Genomic DNA, 16,011 nt, shown 5'->3' with positions numbered 1-16,011 from the left:
TGGAAACTCCTCTTTCAGCTCGTCTATTTGATTGTGGGTGAGTACCAAAGAGAACAGACAATTCAAGTCCCATATGAATGTTGTTCAATCCGGAGACGGCGGGTTCGATTCCCGTTCCGGTCGAGAAAATTATCTCAACACTCTGGGCATAGTGTATCATTGTGCTTGCCTCAAAATATAAAAATTCATACAAAATGGCAGGCAAAGAAAGCCCTTCAATAAAAGATATTATAGTAATATATACTATAATATATACTATACTATAATAATATACTATAATATCTTTTCCTTCAATTAATAACTGTGGAAGTGCTCAAACACAAAAATCTCAAAAAACATTCTAAAAGTTTTACCGAGAGGTTAGTTTTGGGTATTCCTACCAAAACTTCGTTTGAATTTCAAATAGAGCTTCATCCAGAATTTCCCGTAGATTTGTGACAAGGTGTTCCTCGGAAATTCCTCCAGGAGTTTACTCAGAATATTCTAGAGTTCCTCGGAAATTCCTTCAGGAGTTCCTTGGGATTTTCTCCTGGAGATGCTCGCAAATTCGTCCGGTAGTTGTTCGGGAAGTTCTTCGAGAATTACTATAGAACTTTCACAGGAATTCTTCCTGGAGTTCCTCGAGATTTCCTCCTGGAGTTCCTCGGAAATTCTTCCAGGAGTTTGCGGAGAATTTCTCCAGGAGTTCCTAGGAAATTTCTCCATGTAATCCTCAGAATTCCGCTAGGCGAGTTCCTCGGAAATTCTTCCAAGAGTTCCACGAAAATTCCTCCAGGAGATCACGGGAATTCCTCCAGAAGATTTTCAGTAGTTCCTCCAAAAGTTCATTGGAAACTCCTCCAGAAGTGCCTCGGGAATTCCTCCATAAATTTCCCGATATATTCTTCTGGAGTTTCCCAAAAATTGCTCCAGGAAATCCCCGGGAATTCTTCCAGGAGTTCCTAGGGAATTCTTCCATTAGATTCGTGGGAATTCTTCCTGGAGTTCCTTAGGAATTCCTTAAAGGGTTCCTCGGAAATTCTTCCAGCAGTTTACCGCGAATTCATCCAGGAGATCCTCAGGAATTCCTCAAAGAGATCTTCTGGAATTTCTCCAGGGGTTCCTAGTAAATTTCTCCAATCTTCGGGATTCCACCGGAAGTTATTCTGGAGCTCCTCGACAATTCTTCCGGGATTTCCTTTACAATCTCTGCAGGAGTTCCTCGAGAATTTCTATGCGAGTTCCTGGGAATTTCTTCCAAGAGTTCCTCCAAAATTCCTCCAGAAGATTTTCAGTAATTCATCCAAAAGTTCCTCGGAAACTCCTCCAGGAGTTCATCGGGAATTCCTCCATAAATTTCCCGATAATTTCTTCTGAAGTCTTCCCTAGAATTCCTCCAGCAGGCCCCCAGGAATTCTTCCCGGAGTTCCTAGGGAATTCTTCCAGAAGATTCGCGGGGATTCCTCCTGGAGTTCCTAGAAAATTCCTTAAAGGGTTCCTCGGAAATTCTTCCAGGAGTTTGCCGAGAATTCTCCAGGAGATCCTCAGGAATTCCTCTAAGAGATACTCTGGCAATTTCCTCATGTAAGTTCTTCTAGAATTCCTCAAGGAGTTCCTCGGGAATTTCTATGCGAGTTCCTCGGAAATACCAAGAGTACCTCGGAAATCTGTTTAAGAGATTTTCGGGTATACCTTCTGGAGTTATGAATTGCTCCTGGAATTCCTAGGAAATTCCTCCTTGTAATCTTCAGAATTCTTCCAGAAGTTACTCGGGATTCCTCCAGGAGTTTGCCGAGAGTTTCTTCACGAGTTTTTCGGTAAATTCTTCAGGAGTTCCTTGGGAATTCCTCTGGGAGTTCCTTGGGAATTCCTTCTGGAGTTCCTCCAGGAATTTCTTAAGGGGTTCCTCGGGAATTCCTCCAGAAGTTCCTCGGAAATTCCTCTTTGTATTCCTCGGGAAGTTACTTCCTCCAGAAGTTCGGGAATTCTTCATGGAAGTTTCATCCTACAGTTCCTCGAAAATAGATTCAAGAGATTCTCGGGAATTCCTCCTGGGGTTCCTCGGGAATTGCTTTTGAGGTTCACCGGTAATTCCTCCAGGAGGTCCTCGGGAATTCTTCCAACAGATCCTCGAGAATCATCTACTTGAGCTCCTCGACAATTCTTCTAGGATTTCCTTGAAAATCTCTGCAGGAGATTCTCGAGTATACCTCCAGATGTTATTCGGGAATTCTTGATGGAGTTGTTTGGGAATTCCACCAGGACTTCCTAGAGAGTTCTTCTCGCATTTTATCGGGAATTCTTCAGGAGTTTATCACAAAATTATCTGGATGTTTCTAAAAATGCTTTCAGGAAATGCTCGGGAATTCCCGGGAAAACCTCCAGGAACTCCAAAGGATTATTCGTGGAATTCTTGGAAGGAACTTGGAAGGACTTCCGAGAAATTCCCGAGGAACTCCTGGAAGAATTCCTGAGGAACTCCTGTAGGAATTGCCGAGGATCTCCTGGAGGAATTCTCGAGGAACTCCAGGAGGAATTTACTCTTGAAGGAATTTCTAAGGAACTCCTGGAGGAATTACGGAAGAATTCCCGAGGAACTTCTGGAAAAATCCCAAAAACTCCTGGAGGAGTTTTCAAGGATCTCCAGCAGGAATTCCCGAAGATCTCCTGGAGGAATTCTCTAGAAACTCTTGGGGGAATTCCCACGAATCTTCTGGAAGGATTTCCTAAGAACTCTTGGAAGAATTCCCGGGGATCTCCTGGATGAATTTCCGGGGGACTCCTGGAGGAATTCCCGAGTAGTACCTGGAAGACTTCCCGAGGAACTCCTGGTGGAATTCTCGGAAAACTCCTGAAGAAATTATCGGGAAACTTAAGGAGTAATTCCCGAGGAAGTCCTGGAGGAGTTTCCGAGGAACTTTTGGAGGAATTACTGAGGAACTTCACGAAGAATTCCCGTGATCTCCTGGTGGAATTTCCGAGGAATTCCTGGAATCACAAGAATCTCTGGAATATTCCCCGAGGATCTTCTGGAGGAGTTCCCGAGGAACTTTTGACGAAATTTCCGTGAACCTCCTGGAGGAATTCCCGGGAAATGCTGGAGAAATTCCTAGGAAGCTCCAAGATAAACTCTCGGGGACTTCTATAGAGATTGTCTGGAAACTCCTGCAAGTATTCCCGAAGAACTGACGGAGGAATTCGCGAGGATCTCTTGAAGGAATTCCCGAGGGGGAATTCTCGCGGATCACAGGGAAACTTCAGGCGGACTTCCCGGTGACCTGGGGAAATTCTTGTAAATGTTCAAGCATTCCCACCGAAATTTGCCTGAAATCCTACTAACATCAGAAATAAACAATAATTACCAAAATTCTCACCAGAATCTCACTAAAGCTTTTCTGAAATAAAGCTAAATTTTCTTCCAAAGCCACAATTAAATTTCCTTGGAAATCATTGCAAGAATATCCAGGAATGCACCCAGGCTTTTTACGGATTGTTCACAACATTTTTTCGCAAAGCCGTTAGAGTTTCTCCGAGATTGCCTCCAACATTTATTTGATTTTATTTACAATTCAGAATATCTCCGAACTACCCTCACATTTTCTTGAGGAATCTGGTAAGATACATATTTCCATATCGAAATAAATATTTTCTACACGTTTAGCTATATCATGTCGGCGTAGTGTCTACACCTTTCTTGATATATGATATCACTTACATATGACATCTCTATTCCCACCCAATTGAGTTGTCCAAAAAATGTCTCACGAAACCCAATGCAAGCCTATCCATATACGTGAGAACAAAAGATGTTTACAAAGTTCTTACAGATAGATTAACACGGGAAATCTGAACACAAACCACTACCACACAGGAATTTGGATTGGTCAATAGGATTGTTTGCAGCCAACATCAATTGGGTTCCCCCATTGACAATGCATTTGAGTTCCCTAAACATTAGGACAGTAGACGTTCGGTCGGTGCAAACGGTTTAACTGCAATGCTTTTTAACTGCAAGTCCGGTAAGTGCAACAAATTTGCAGTTATCGCACCGCCAAACGTCAAAATGGTGCGCCATGTTAGCCCTAATGAACAGTCGAATGAATTTTTCGTTCATTTAACGTCAATTGACGGCTTGTTGACACTGTCAGGCGTTGCAGTGCATCACTAAAATAACTAAAACGGCCGCTATGAAATGAACAGATAGCGCCACCGTAGCCTTGTGTGTTTGACGTAACTCAACTGCTGTTACCGTCCATATACGGTGGCGCTTTTGTTTTGATGCGGTGAGTAGCGGAAAAGTCGGCTTCAATGATCCGTTATCGAATTTTCGTTCGCTAAGTGAAACGTAAACATGTTGCAGTTATCGAACGTCTACTGTACAAGATGCGAGAATCGAAAACGTGACGTCATCGCACCCTGGTGATATCACTCTATATCAGGGGTTTTCAGACCTTTTAGCTCACGGTGCACTTTTTAGGATTGAATAGCTTTGCGGTGCACATATTCATTATTGACAAAAAGTGCAATTTCAAATTCGTAAAAAACTGCTGTTATTTCATGGCTAGTCCCAGGTGAATACACTCGACGTTGAAATATTTTCCCCCCACCAGTTTCATAACTTATATTTTTTTCTTATTTATCGGAGCATAATAAAAATAACTCAGTTGTTCGATTTGAAATATTTACTTGCTGAGAATATCTCTGGAGATTTCTGGACCTAACCTTTCGAGATACTGTGGGAGATCCTCAGCAAGCTCATGATAAAATTAATATCCGGACCATTAGAGGACCAGGACCAAGATAAATTCTAGTACACGCTAACCCCCAGCTACCCAGATTGGTGTCAAAGTGACCCAGATCGAGCAAAACTGCAGTTACTCTAAAGTGGGTAAAGGTACCTTTACTCAAATCTGGGTAACCGATGTTAGTTGCAAAACCTGGGTAAAGGTTACCCTGATTTTGACGTTTGTAATCAGGGTGATCATCAGGGTAGCCTTTACCCATATTTATGTAAATGAGTTAGCGGACACTACGAAGCCTTCCCAACATTTTTGTTTTGTCAAAAAAAAACCTCGATAAAGCACATAAAACATTTATTTGTCTCAAGTTTTACATGAAAATAAAATCAAAATTCCGTGCAAAAATGACTCCTTGGATGATGAAGATGCTTCCGATGCTTTTGATTTTAAGTGGCTGCTTCACGTACAAAGTATTGATCTTCGTATGGATTTTTGTCAAATCTGGATCACATTCTATATTATAGAAATATATTTAGAAACTTTCTAAATGGATACTGATAAACACAGAAAAACATACCTGCCGCCATTGCAGAAGGGAAGAAACCAAGAGAGCCAAGAAAGCAACGAGTATTTGATCCGTCTGCATCGGGTTACTGGGTCAAAGTACTTGCAGCCAGGCAATCATCGATGAATGTCTAAACAAATTTAAGTTGATTAATGAATGTGAATGATATCATTAAAACTATAAAAAAACATACCAGCCATTAGTTAGTCGGTTTTTTCATCTTAAACTTCCAGAAGTTCCTCCAGAGTGTGTTTCTTTGGATTAGACGCACGGACAATATGAAAATTTTTTCCAAGTCCCATTTACCCTAATGATTACCCAGATTTTGACAACACCATACAACAGGAAAATTAGGGTTTCGAAATTTTCTCAAAGATTCGTTTACCCAGAATCAGGGTAAATGTTACTCTTTTCATGTGAGATCGGTTACCCGGATTTTGACAACTGCTAATATCATGAAAATCCGGGTAGAATCGACCCAGCCGATGGGTAGTTTCAGATAAGCGTGTACTTTTACTGAATTTCAGAAAAAAAATCAAAAAATTATTTGCAAGATGGTTGAAAGATTTATTTCAATTCCTTTGTAACGTTCTGGTAAATTCGGAGAAGGATTACTTTGAAAATAATAAATACGTTATTTGTAGAATTATTGGGGAAATGATATGAAGAGCAGCAACAGACTTTTTCTCCAGTCCTATGCAAAACTTTAGAAACATAAATAAATTCGTTTGTCTTTTTAACAAAATTACAGGAGATGCATTGCAAATCCCTTGTAAGATGTCTGTGAATACCCATGGCGAGTTCTTGGAAAAAACATGATGTTTTGTAGAATGCTTCTATCAGTTTTCGCGAATACCCGAGGGGGTTCTTCTTGGATACCTTCGTAAATTGAGGCAACCTCATCGACGTGAATTATGGAATTATCTTTCTCGATCACTTGTTGCACTTTACGATAGTTTTGCCAAGGATCCTTCCAAGGATCTGAATGATTTTTCATTAAACAGGCAATGAATGTGAAAAACTAGGTAGGCTTTTTAAAGTTTCGCGGTGCACTTGTCATGTCTTTGCGGTGCACCAAGTGCACCGCGGTGCACGATCTGAAAACCCCTGAATTACTTGATATACTCCTACACGGAGAAATCAAACTACCTAATTTTTGAGTCGATTTTACTCAAAGCTGAGTATATCGAATAAACTAGTTACCCAAAATTAGGTTGTTTTCCCTCTTTCCCCCAACGATGTTGTCAAAAACAAACAGAGATGCATCTACCCAATGGGGGTCCTTGAGCCCAATAAGCCAATTTTGAGTAAAGGTATACTCAAATTTGTGGGAAAGTACAATGTTCACCTCTTCCTGCCTTGTGCCAACTCTACAATACAATACCTTAATGATAATTACTTTGATCCTGGTGTGCGAGCGCAAACACGTAGAACACTTTTATTACAACGCAACATTCGATCGCTCACCACCAGTCAGAGCTGTACCTTTTCTGCTATTAAACCTAAGTTCCTTTTCTAAAGTAGTCGCGTGTGTTATTCCTCCACCATATTCCGAAACACCTTTGGGCATTCCGCTGTTGCATCCTGGATTCTGCCAACAGGTTATGGGCCCAGTTACTGGCCCAGAAGGAAAGGATTTATGAGTGGAAGGATTCGGCCGAGAAGAGCCGAATAGTGTTTTTCGTTTTCCTCGTTGCTGCGTCAGTACGAGAAGCGCCGCGTCGCGAAGTGAGAGCTAGTGGTAGCTGCATGATTGAAGCGTGATCGGTACGGAACAGTTCCTGATATTCCACCCGGGTGAGGGTGAAGAGAAACAGTGATTGTGATTGCTTCTCCAGGGGGAGAAAAGTGTTTCGGAGTCGTAGGAAGTAGTGTGGTAGTAGAGAGTGCCGAGCAACCATCGCTCGAGAGAAAGGTAGAATAGAGTGCCGAGCAAGCGGAGTTCGAAGAAATTGAGAAGAAGAATCCATCCGGAAAGTTTTTTTTTTGTGGATACCCGAGTAAAAAGTGTGTCGGTGAAAATGGGTGACGCGAAGTTTTCGATCCCGAAGTTAAACGGTACCAACTGGCAAACCTGGAAGGTACGTGTGGAGATGCTACTCGCTCGCGATGACTTGTGGTACGTTATTGAAGAGCCTGTTTTTGCCGAAGAAGACCGTACCGAGCAGTGGAAAAAGGACGACAGGAAAGCGAAGGCAACAATTATCTTACTGCTCGAAGATAGCCAGTTTTCGTTGGTGAAGAACTGTGTCCTCGCGCGCGATACCTACGAAGCGTTGAAGAGATACCATCAGAAGACGACACGGTCGGTCCGGGTATCGCTCCTGAAAAAGTTGTGTGCAGTGAATCTTGTCGAAAACAGTGACGTGGAAGATCATTTGCGGGAATTCGACGATCTTTTCGACCGTCTCGATGCTGCTGGTACGACCTTGGACAAGGATACCAAGATATGCATGCTGCTTCGAAGTCTTCCGCCGTCGTTCGATGGTCTAGTAACTGCTCTGGACAGTCGGGCAGATGACGACATTTCGCTCGATGTTGTAAAATCGAAGCTCGTCGATGAGTACAACCGACAACTGGAAAGAAGAGGCGGATCTGTTGGGAGTGAAAGGGCCATGCGATCCACGGAAGGTAAGTCGGGAGGAGATCCTAGAATTTGCCATTTCTGTAAAAACGTCGGCCATATCAAGCGGAACTGCCGTAAGTTCCTGGCAACGCTGAAGGAGGAAGCGGATACTCCCTGCACCAGTTGTGGCGAATGCGGCAAGGCCAAAACTGCCCAGAATGATACGCGTAGTGTTGCTTTCACCGTCGGAGAAGAAAATTTCAAACGTTGGGTAATTGACAGTGGCGCAAGTTCGCATATGTGCAGTGACAGGTCGTGTTTCGAATCGTTGAGAGAGTTTTCTGGTGGTAACATCATACTTGCGGATGGGAAAACAAGTCAAGTTCAGGGTGAAGGACAAGTTGTAGTGCATGGCGTTGATGGTTCCGGTGAAACCGTAAAGATCAACATGAACAAAGTGAAGTTTGTACCCGGACTATCCACAAACTTGATCTCTGTTGGACAGCTGGTTCAGAAAGGTTTCAAGGTATCTTTCGCGAATGCAACGTGTGGCATAGTGAATGCTGATGGTGAAGTTGTTGCAACTGGATCCCGACTTGGCAAGCTGTACTACCTTAACATAGCGCAAGTGTCGTTGGCCGCAACGGATGATCGGAGCCACCGGCAGGAACGACCTGTTTCTCGATCCAAGGCCGCTGCCAAGCATTTAGTGAATAGCGGTTTGACATCGGTCCCACGACCAAGGCAAAAGTTCGAAAATCATTACAAAGTTGAGGAGGTTGTGTCAAGTTGCGGTTACAACAGTCGTCGTTGCGGAAGGAAAGAAATCGAAACAGAGTCTCAGCGAACGAGTGGCTACAGGGGATCTACAAGGTGTGTCACTGGACCGGACAATTCCACAGAAGCGTTGGAGGATCCTATCTGGTACGACGCAGTCGACGACGGAGCTGGATTACTATGAGGAAGAGCTGTTACATTGAGGGGGAGTGTGGGAAAGTACAATGTTCACCTCTTCCTGCCTTGTGCCAACTCTACAATACAATACCTTAATGATAATTACTTTGATCCTGGTGTGCGAGCGCAAACACGTAGAACACTTTTATTACAACGCAACATTCGATCGCTCACCACCAGTCAGAGCTGTACCTTTTCTGCTATTAAACCTAAGTTCCTTTTCTAAAGTAGTCGCGTGTGTTATTCCTCCACTATATTCCGTAACACCTTTGGGCATTCCGCTGTTACATCCTGGATTCTGCCAACAAAATTTGGGTTGAATGAGGAGGGGTCTTGGGTTGAATTTACCTACTCTTAAGTATATTTTTTGCTGGAGGTAAAGGCAATTTACCTAGTGTGAGTTTAATCGATTTACTCAAATTTGGCTTATTGGGCGGAACTATGGGATTGCGTCAAAAGAACTCAATTTTTGGTAGTTTGGCGGTTCCGTGTATGCACGCTGACGTTATCAAGAAATCGCTCTCTTTCTCTCCTACAAAAAATCAGAAAACAACAGGACCAACACCTGTCAAATTTGACTGGTACTGGTCCTGTTGTTTTCAAACTTTCTGAAAGAGCGAAAGAGATAGATTTTCGCCGTGAGGTGGTCTATAGAGCACAGGAAGAACATAGCATAAACTTTATTTTTTAACATACATTTTATACTAAAGCCAACATTATGGAGTGTGAAGACATGTGCAGACATTTTAGCATTCTTGTGAACGCATTTGAAAATTGCACCTGTTGAATTGCTTAAAAATGTTTTTGTAACTCCACACTTTAATATCTATTTTTATACTTGTCTTTTTGGTATCGTAACGGCCTACTTTTTTTTACTAGATCAAAGAGTTGCATTATGGTTCATAATGCAACTCATTCCGGTTGCATTATGAATCATAATGCGATTGTTCGATTGGAAACCAGAGTTTCCACGGTAAGAGCTTGAAAGATTGTGACGGTTATAGTAGGGCTTGCTTGATTCAAATTTCGTAGGATGGAACACGTGGGCTAGGTAAGTAATAATAAATATTTTTTTGCAATTTCTCATCGTAATAGGCTGTTTTACCTCATGCAAATCTGACAGGAAAAGGCCTACTTTCCTACACCAAATTAACAGTGCGGTAATGGTTCATTACAGCACTTATTTGCGTTGCGTAATGAACCATTACAGCACTGTTTTCAGTTTTGATCAACTTCTTGATGCTTTCTGGATGCAGTTTTGAAAAATTGTGACAACTGCACAGTATAACCTGCTATGATCAGATTTTCTTAAACATGGCTATGAGCATCAGTATGCAGTTTGATGAAAAATTTTGTTCAAGCGGTAATTTATGAACTTGCAAAAAACGTTGTACGCAACTCGGTGCAGAACTCGATTTTTACAGCACTCGTCGTAATTATCCAACTCGGCAAGCCTCGTTGGATAAATGTACGACTCGTGCTGTAAAAATCGTCATTCTGCACCTTGTAGGATACTGCAAGATGACGTCACGAAGCTGTGCACTGACAGTTCAGCGAGCTTGTTTACATGGACTTAGTCTCTGGCGGAGATCCGGCAAAACTGTTTTTCGATAAAATTTCAGTAAAACAGTAATTATACGATTGGTTTTGTATTAGTAGAGTTGAATATAATCGATATTTCCGTGTCATAATGGTTTCGGGACGGAAAACGTGAATTTAATTTTCGCCGCTCGTTTAAAATTCTAACACCTTGTAAACAAGCTCGCTGAACTGTCAGACAAAGTGAGGTTAGATCAAGTGCTTGCAATACCCTGTTGCGTAAACTACTATTGTGGATTTGGGAGAAAACCGAAGAATGAGCATCGCTCAAAATTCACTGCATTACTAGCGAACTTAAGGTGAGATGAGACGAACTCACCATGGTACTCAGAAACATTTTTCGGTTGTGAAAACAAAAACCAATTTCACACAAAATTCCGGACTTGCTAACTTCTTGTACCTGTACGCTTACTGTTTTTAGTAAATGAATGCTTTTCAGTTTGCGTTTTCGAAAAAAAATCAGATCGACATTACCAAAACAATTTGTCTTATTCACAGCGGCTAGCGTACCGTTTCACCTTAATCACCAACACCACATGCTCACTCACGCAAAATTTGGCGCGCTCGCACTGACAGACGCCCAGGTGGGATAAAGTCGTGGTTGTCGACACGGCGTCGGACTGAAAACGAAAACATCAGGGATGCATGTCGGGTCGGTTGAGGAATGACAGAAAGTTCGCTGAAAACTTCGCTTCGCTAGTCCAACTGGCGAACTCCGATTTGGTGCTGCGAGGTCAATATTACCGTTAGTCTCATAGTAAACAGGACGGTAAACCAAAAATCTTAAAAAAATCATCAAGAAAATGATTTTTACCTCCAAATTAATGACTTCGTCGCAGTGCAATGAAATGTCGCACGAACAAAAATGCTTGCTCGCATCTCCACAAACACAAACCGCGCAACATCGCAAATGTCATGTTGACGAACGTTGCCTCCAAGAGACAGCATAAACAAAAATAACAAATTGTGTTCTAGGAATAATCAAATTATTCGCGAAGTAACGGAAATTTGCGGGAGTTTTATTCAATAAGTATAAAATTGTCGTTTATTATAACATATACCATGGATAAAGGTAAGAATAATTAGTTGGATTCACAAATTATGTATCTCAAAAGCGAAACTTCTTGATATTTTAGATTCTTCGAGGATATTGTCCATGAACAAGACGTTGGAAGAGGTTCGAGCGCTAAGTACGTACAAATTTTGTTATGAGAATTTAGGGTAGGCGAGTTAAGTCTCATCTGAAAATTATGAAAATCATGAACAAGTCGTCACCGATGTCCAATTTTGTCCTTTTTCTAACATTCACACATATCACTTCAACTTCTGTCGATTTCCAGATGCAAAAAACGACAAACTGCTCAAAGACTTCGGCATCGACCTTACCAACCTAAGCGACGCAGCACAAGAAACATTGGAAGACTATGCCAAAATCAAATACCTCACCGGTCTAACGGAAATGGATCCATCCTTCGTCGAAGCTTACTGCTACCAAGAGCAAGCCAAACGCCTCGAAGCACGCCTGCAATCGCTTCCACTGAAGGCCGACATCAAGAAACTGAAGGCGGCCATCCAACGAGAACAGAACGACCTCACCAAACTGGAGAGATTTGTGGAGGAAACACAAGCCCAACTGGTTCCCACCGACGAGATGGAGAAGATGCGCGTCACCCGCGAGGCGCAAATCGAGATGCTGCGACGTAAGCAGAGGCCCCTCATGGAAAAAGCGGACGCCATCAATCTCGACGAGCTGATAGCCAAGGTCGATGCACTTGAGGCCGAGGAGAATAATTAAATGCGTTTTTTTTTATCGATACTGATGCTGTGTGTATACATCAACCGGGCTGTGATTCCCCGCGAGGGGCGCGCGCGGTTCAAATATTTATATCACTTCCTTTCTGGTGGCGCGTGCAATATAGGTAATGAAGAAAAATAAACTATTTTTTGTCACTTCGGATTCCTGTCTCACAAGCAGGTTTCGTGTGATTCCTATCTATGCTTGGCAATAACAATATTCCTTTCACTTTATCATCGTCAAGTTGAGTTTATTGTAACTTGTTTACGCGAGAATTTGCAACCGTTTTACTGCCCCTCTTGGCATGTCAGTCCCATGTTGTTTCTAATGCGAATCATATTTTTGTCTCTCACGAGCCCATTTAAAATAAATTTGATATTCTTCTCGCCTCATTTCACAGCTCAATGTGCCACGAAAAGTTTATGCATCACATGAATACATTTTTATTGAAAACAATTGGAGTTATAAAGAAAAAACGTAGGTGTAGGATTTCTTGATTAGAAAATAATGAATAATCACTGTTTCTTTCCGATTTCATTCACAATTCATTTATTTTCCGCCACCACAGAGACTCACGAACTACAGTCATACCTCGATATAACGTAACTGCAATTTTATTTTCGTTACGTTATATCGAAGTTACGTTATATCGAAGCAAAAATTTTTTTTCACGAATTTCGTTTTAAATACATATTTTGAAAAGAAAATTACCAAAAAGATTATGTTAATCACCCAACAGTGATTTCCAGCCTTTCTTATGTATATATTTTTTTTGTCATTGAATTTTATATATTTTTAAAAGTTTGTAAGATCAAAAATGAGTCGAATACTTGGCATGTCTCTTTGTATTTAACTATTTAAGCCAATGTCACATAAATCAAGATTCTTCTCCTTTTTTGCATCTAGAACTGGTCAAACATCAAGCGTTATCTATTGATGCGATTATAAGTTGATTGATTTGTCTTTATTTAAGAGACTTTCAGCCCTTGGCTGGTTCGTCTCTGTGAGATTATAAGCAGAGCCGTAGCGTGGTCCCATGGCGCCCTTGACAAGCATCCAGATTGGCGCCCCACGACAAATCTAGACCAACATTTGAAAAGGGCGTAACAGCCATTTCGAATTTCTGCTTCTCCCGTCCCTCCTAGGCTTACCCCCCATTATTCATGAAATCTTTTACCAGTAACAGGTAGATCTGACTCTCTTAACGGGTCATATCTGACTCTGTTAACGGGAAAAGTTTGCATAAAAATATTGAAATACCCCCAGGAGGGACGGAACAAGTGAGAATTTGCAATGGATGTTCCGCCCTTTTCAAATGTTAGTCTTAAAATGGTCATTGTTAATTAGCAAAACTTGGTAGTAATTTATTTTTATAAATTTCTTGAAAAGATTGATTTCGGTGGTTCGAAAACACAAATTCACGCAATTTTTTTATAATGTTTTTCTTGGGGAATTTCAATGAGAATTGCCCAGAAATTTTCCAAATTTTTTTTCTCTTATACGAGTATAAGTACAAACACATTTTGCATTTCAAGAATCTCTCTAAGATCAGCACATTAGGAATGACAGTTCAGATTCCTAACAAAAATGATGCATGAATTTCTTCAAGAAATATTACAGTATTTTTTTCTGAATTTTTTGTTTAACTGAATTTTGTTTTCAATTGGTTTTACCAAAATATTTTCCAGAACACCTGTAAGAAAATTTTCAGTAATCATAGACGAACCATGGATATGGATAATTACCAGGAGGAATTCCTAAATAAATCCCCATTTGAGCTTTTGTTGGAATCTCTGGCAGAATTCACAGAATGAAAGTATGCAGGAATCACTGAAGGAATTTCTTCAGGAATATCCGGTGCACATGGAAATCCAGGAGACATACATGTGGAATAGTTGTATTGAGAAATAGATGCATGAAGATTTTTTGAAGAAATTTCTGAAGGTATCCTTGAAGAAAATTTACAAATCGATCACTGAATTTTTCGGGAACATCTGCTGATATTTCGTCGAGGAAAATTTGGAAGATTATCTAATAAAATCCTTAGAGAAATATCAAGAATAATTCTTTGACTAATTTCTGAATAAATACCTGGATATCCTAAATCTTGAATTTCTAAAGGAATAAAAGAAATACTTAAATGAATGCGTAGAATATCCTCAGTAGTAGTTTCAAGACATTCTCTTGTAAACACGTTTAGGAATTTTTTAAAAGGATTTTTAGAAAGAACTTTCACTAGAATTTTAAAAGCATACTGATTTTGCTTTGCTCAATAAAAACCTAAAGTAGTTTCTCAAAAAAGAATAGTAGATAAATTCCCTGGAGACATCATGGTAAATGTTCAAAATAAACAAGAGAATCCTGATTTTTTGAGATTATGGAAAAGCTAAAAAAACAAATGATCAATCTTATATACTGAAATTGGTGAAATCTTGATAACATTCAAGAAAACAATAGCATCATTTTGTTCACTTCTAGCCTTAGACTTTTTTTGCACCCCTCTGAGGCTGTCGTCCTTGGCGGGGGCCAACCTTGCCAACCACACGCTACGGCTCTGATTATAAGTAAAAAAACTATGTGACGCAGGCAAAATTATAATCCGATGATGCCTCCAGGAATTCCTCCAGAAATAATTCGGGAATTCACCCAGGAGTTCCTGGTTGAGTGCCTCATAATATACCTCATGCGATTCATCCAGAAGTTCTCTAAGGATATTTATCCAAGGATCCTTCAATCTTCTATGATTCCTCCATTAATTCTTACTGAGTTTTATATCTGCTCCAGATGTTCTTGATGTAATTCCTCCACGAATTTCCCCTGTGGTTTCTCAAGGGATTGCTGTAAGATTCCCCAAAGAGATTTGCTTTTCAAGATTTATTCCGTCCAAGATTTTTCCAAGGTTTAATTCTGTCGTTCCTCTTAAAATTTCTTCTAGGATTTCTCCAGTCACTCCTGCAAGGATCCTCCAAAAAGTTCATATATTTCATCTATTCCTATTCGAAGAGTCCCAAGTAACACATGAAAACCTACGCCGCTGTGACTCTTCTATGACAAGTGTGTTACTTGGGGTATTTACCAAGATTCACCCAGGTATTCTTGCTGCAACTCATCCAGCACAATTTGACGGAGTTTCGAGAAGATTTCCTCTTCAGATTCCGCTAGAAAAACTTCTGTGATTGCTCCAGAAGTTTCTCCAGAGATTCCTTGGAAATTTCCTTCTGAGATACAGAAGTAATTCTTTAAAAAAATGTTGTAAGGATTTCTCCAAGAATAACAGATAAATTTCCACTAAAAATTTCTTCAAAGATTCTTTCAGATATTCCTTATTTCATTTTTCCAGAATGCATCCAGGATTTTTTTTTAATTACTTCAGGAATTCAACCTGAGTTTTTTTTCATGGATTCTAACTGTGACCCTTCTTGAAAATCCAACTAGGATTCCACCAGTGCATGAATTTCTCCAGAAGTTCCTGCTGAGATTTATACAGAAGTTCCTTATGTAATTAAAGACTGCCCCTGAATGTTACCAGGAATAACTGTGTTTATTGCGGTAGAAATTCCTCCGAGGATAAAGCACGGATTTTTTCAGGCATTCCTCCAGGAGTTCCACCATTTATTCAGGAATGTCTTTAGGAATTCCTTCAAGAGTTCTTCTGATGATTTCTTCGCGAATTTCTCCAGTGATTTCTCAAGAAGTTCCTCCGGGGATTTATCAGAGAATTTCGCTAGTGATTTTCTGCAAAATTTACTCTAAGACAAAGCGGACCGTTACTGGCGTTCTTACAAGCAGTATCACACGAAATTGAGTTCACTTC

At 40.7% G+C, this 16,011-nt stretch overlaps 1 protein-coding gene and 1 long non-coding RNA gene across 3 annotated transcripts; one reads left to right on the top strand and one right to left on the bottom strand.

Moving 5' to 3' along the window:
- Window positions 1–5,055: 5,055 nt before the first annotated feature.
- LOC109398244 (uncharacterized) lies at window positions 5,056–5,624 on the bottom strand. 2 transcript variants are annotated; one of them, XR_009997263.1, is made up of 3 exons: window positions 5,477–5,624; window positions 5,296–5,413; window positions 5,056–5,231 (listed from the first exon to the last, which is right to left on the bottom strand). It is a non-coding gene; the product is annotated as an uncharacterized LOC109398244 (long non-coding RNA). The 2 variants fall into 2 exon arrangements; XR_009997262.1 differs by having other exon boundaries at window positions 5,056–5,413.
- Window positions 5,625–11,354: 5,730 nt separating this feature from the next.
- On the top strand, window positions 11,355–12,647 carry LOC134287379 (uncharacterized). The gene is made up of 3 exons (XM_062849134.1): window positions 11,355–11,474; window positions 11,539–11,592; window positions 11,743–12,647. Exons 1-3 carry the CDS (start codon window positions 11,465–11,467, stop codon window positions 12,195–12,197), a joined length of 519 nt encoding a protein of 172 aa, XP_062705118.1. The 5' UTR covers window positions 11,355–11,464; the 3' UTR covers window positions 12,198–12,647.
- Window positions 12,648–16,011: the final 3,364 nt, after the last annotated feature.

This window comes from Aedes albopictus, chromosome 2 (assembly GCF_035046485.1).
Source record: "Aedes albopictus strain Foshan chromosome 2, AalbF5, whole genome shotgun sequence".
Classification (NCBI taxonomy): Eukaryota; Metazoa; Arthropoda; class Insecta; order Diptera; family Culicidae; genus Aedes; species Aedes albopictus.
This window is presented reverse-complemented; position numbering and strand designations above follow the sequence as displayed.

Coding starts and splice junctions, on each gene's coding strand:
- LOC134287379 (XM_062849134.1), top strand. Junction 11,593..11,742: donor GGAAGAGGTTCGAGCGCTAA/GTACGTACAAAT, acceptor GTCGATTTCCAG/ATGCAAAAAACGACAAACTG.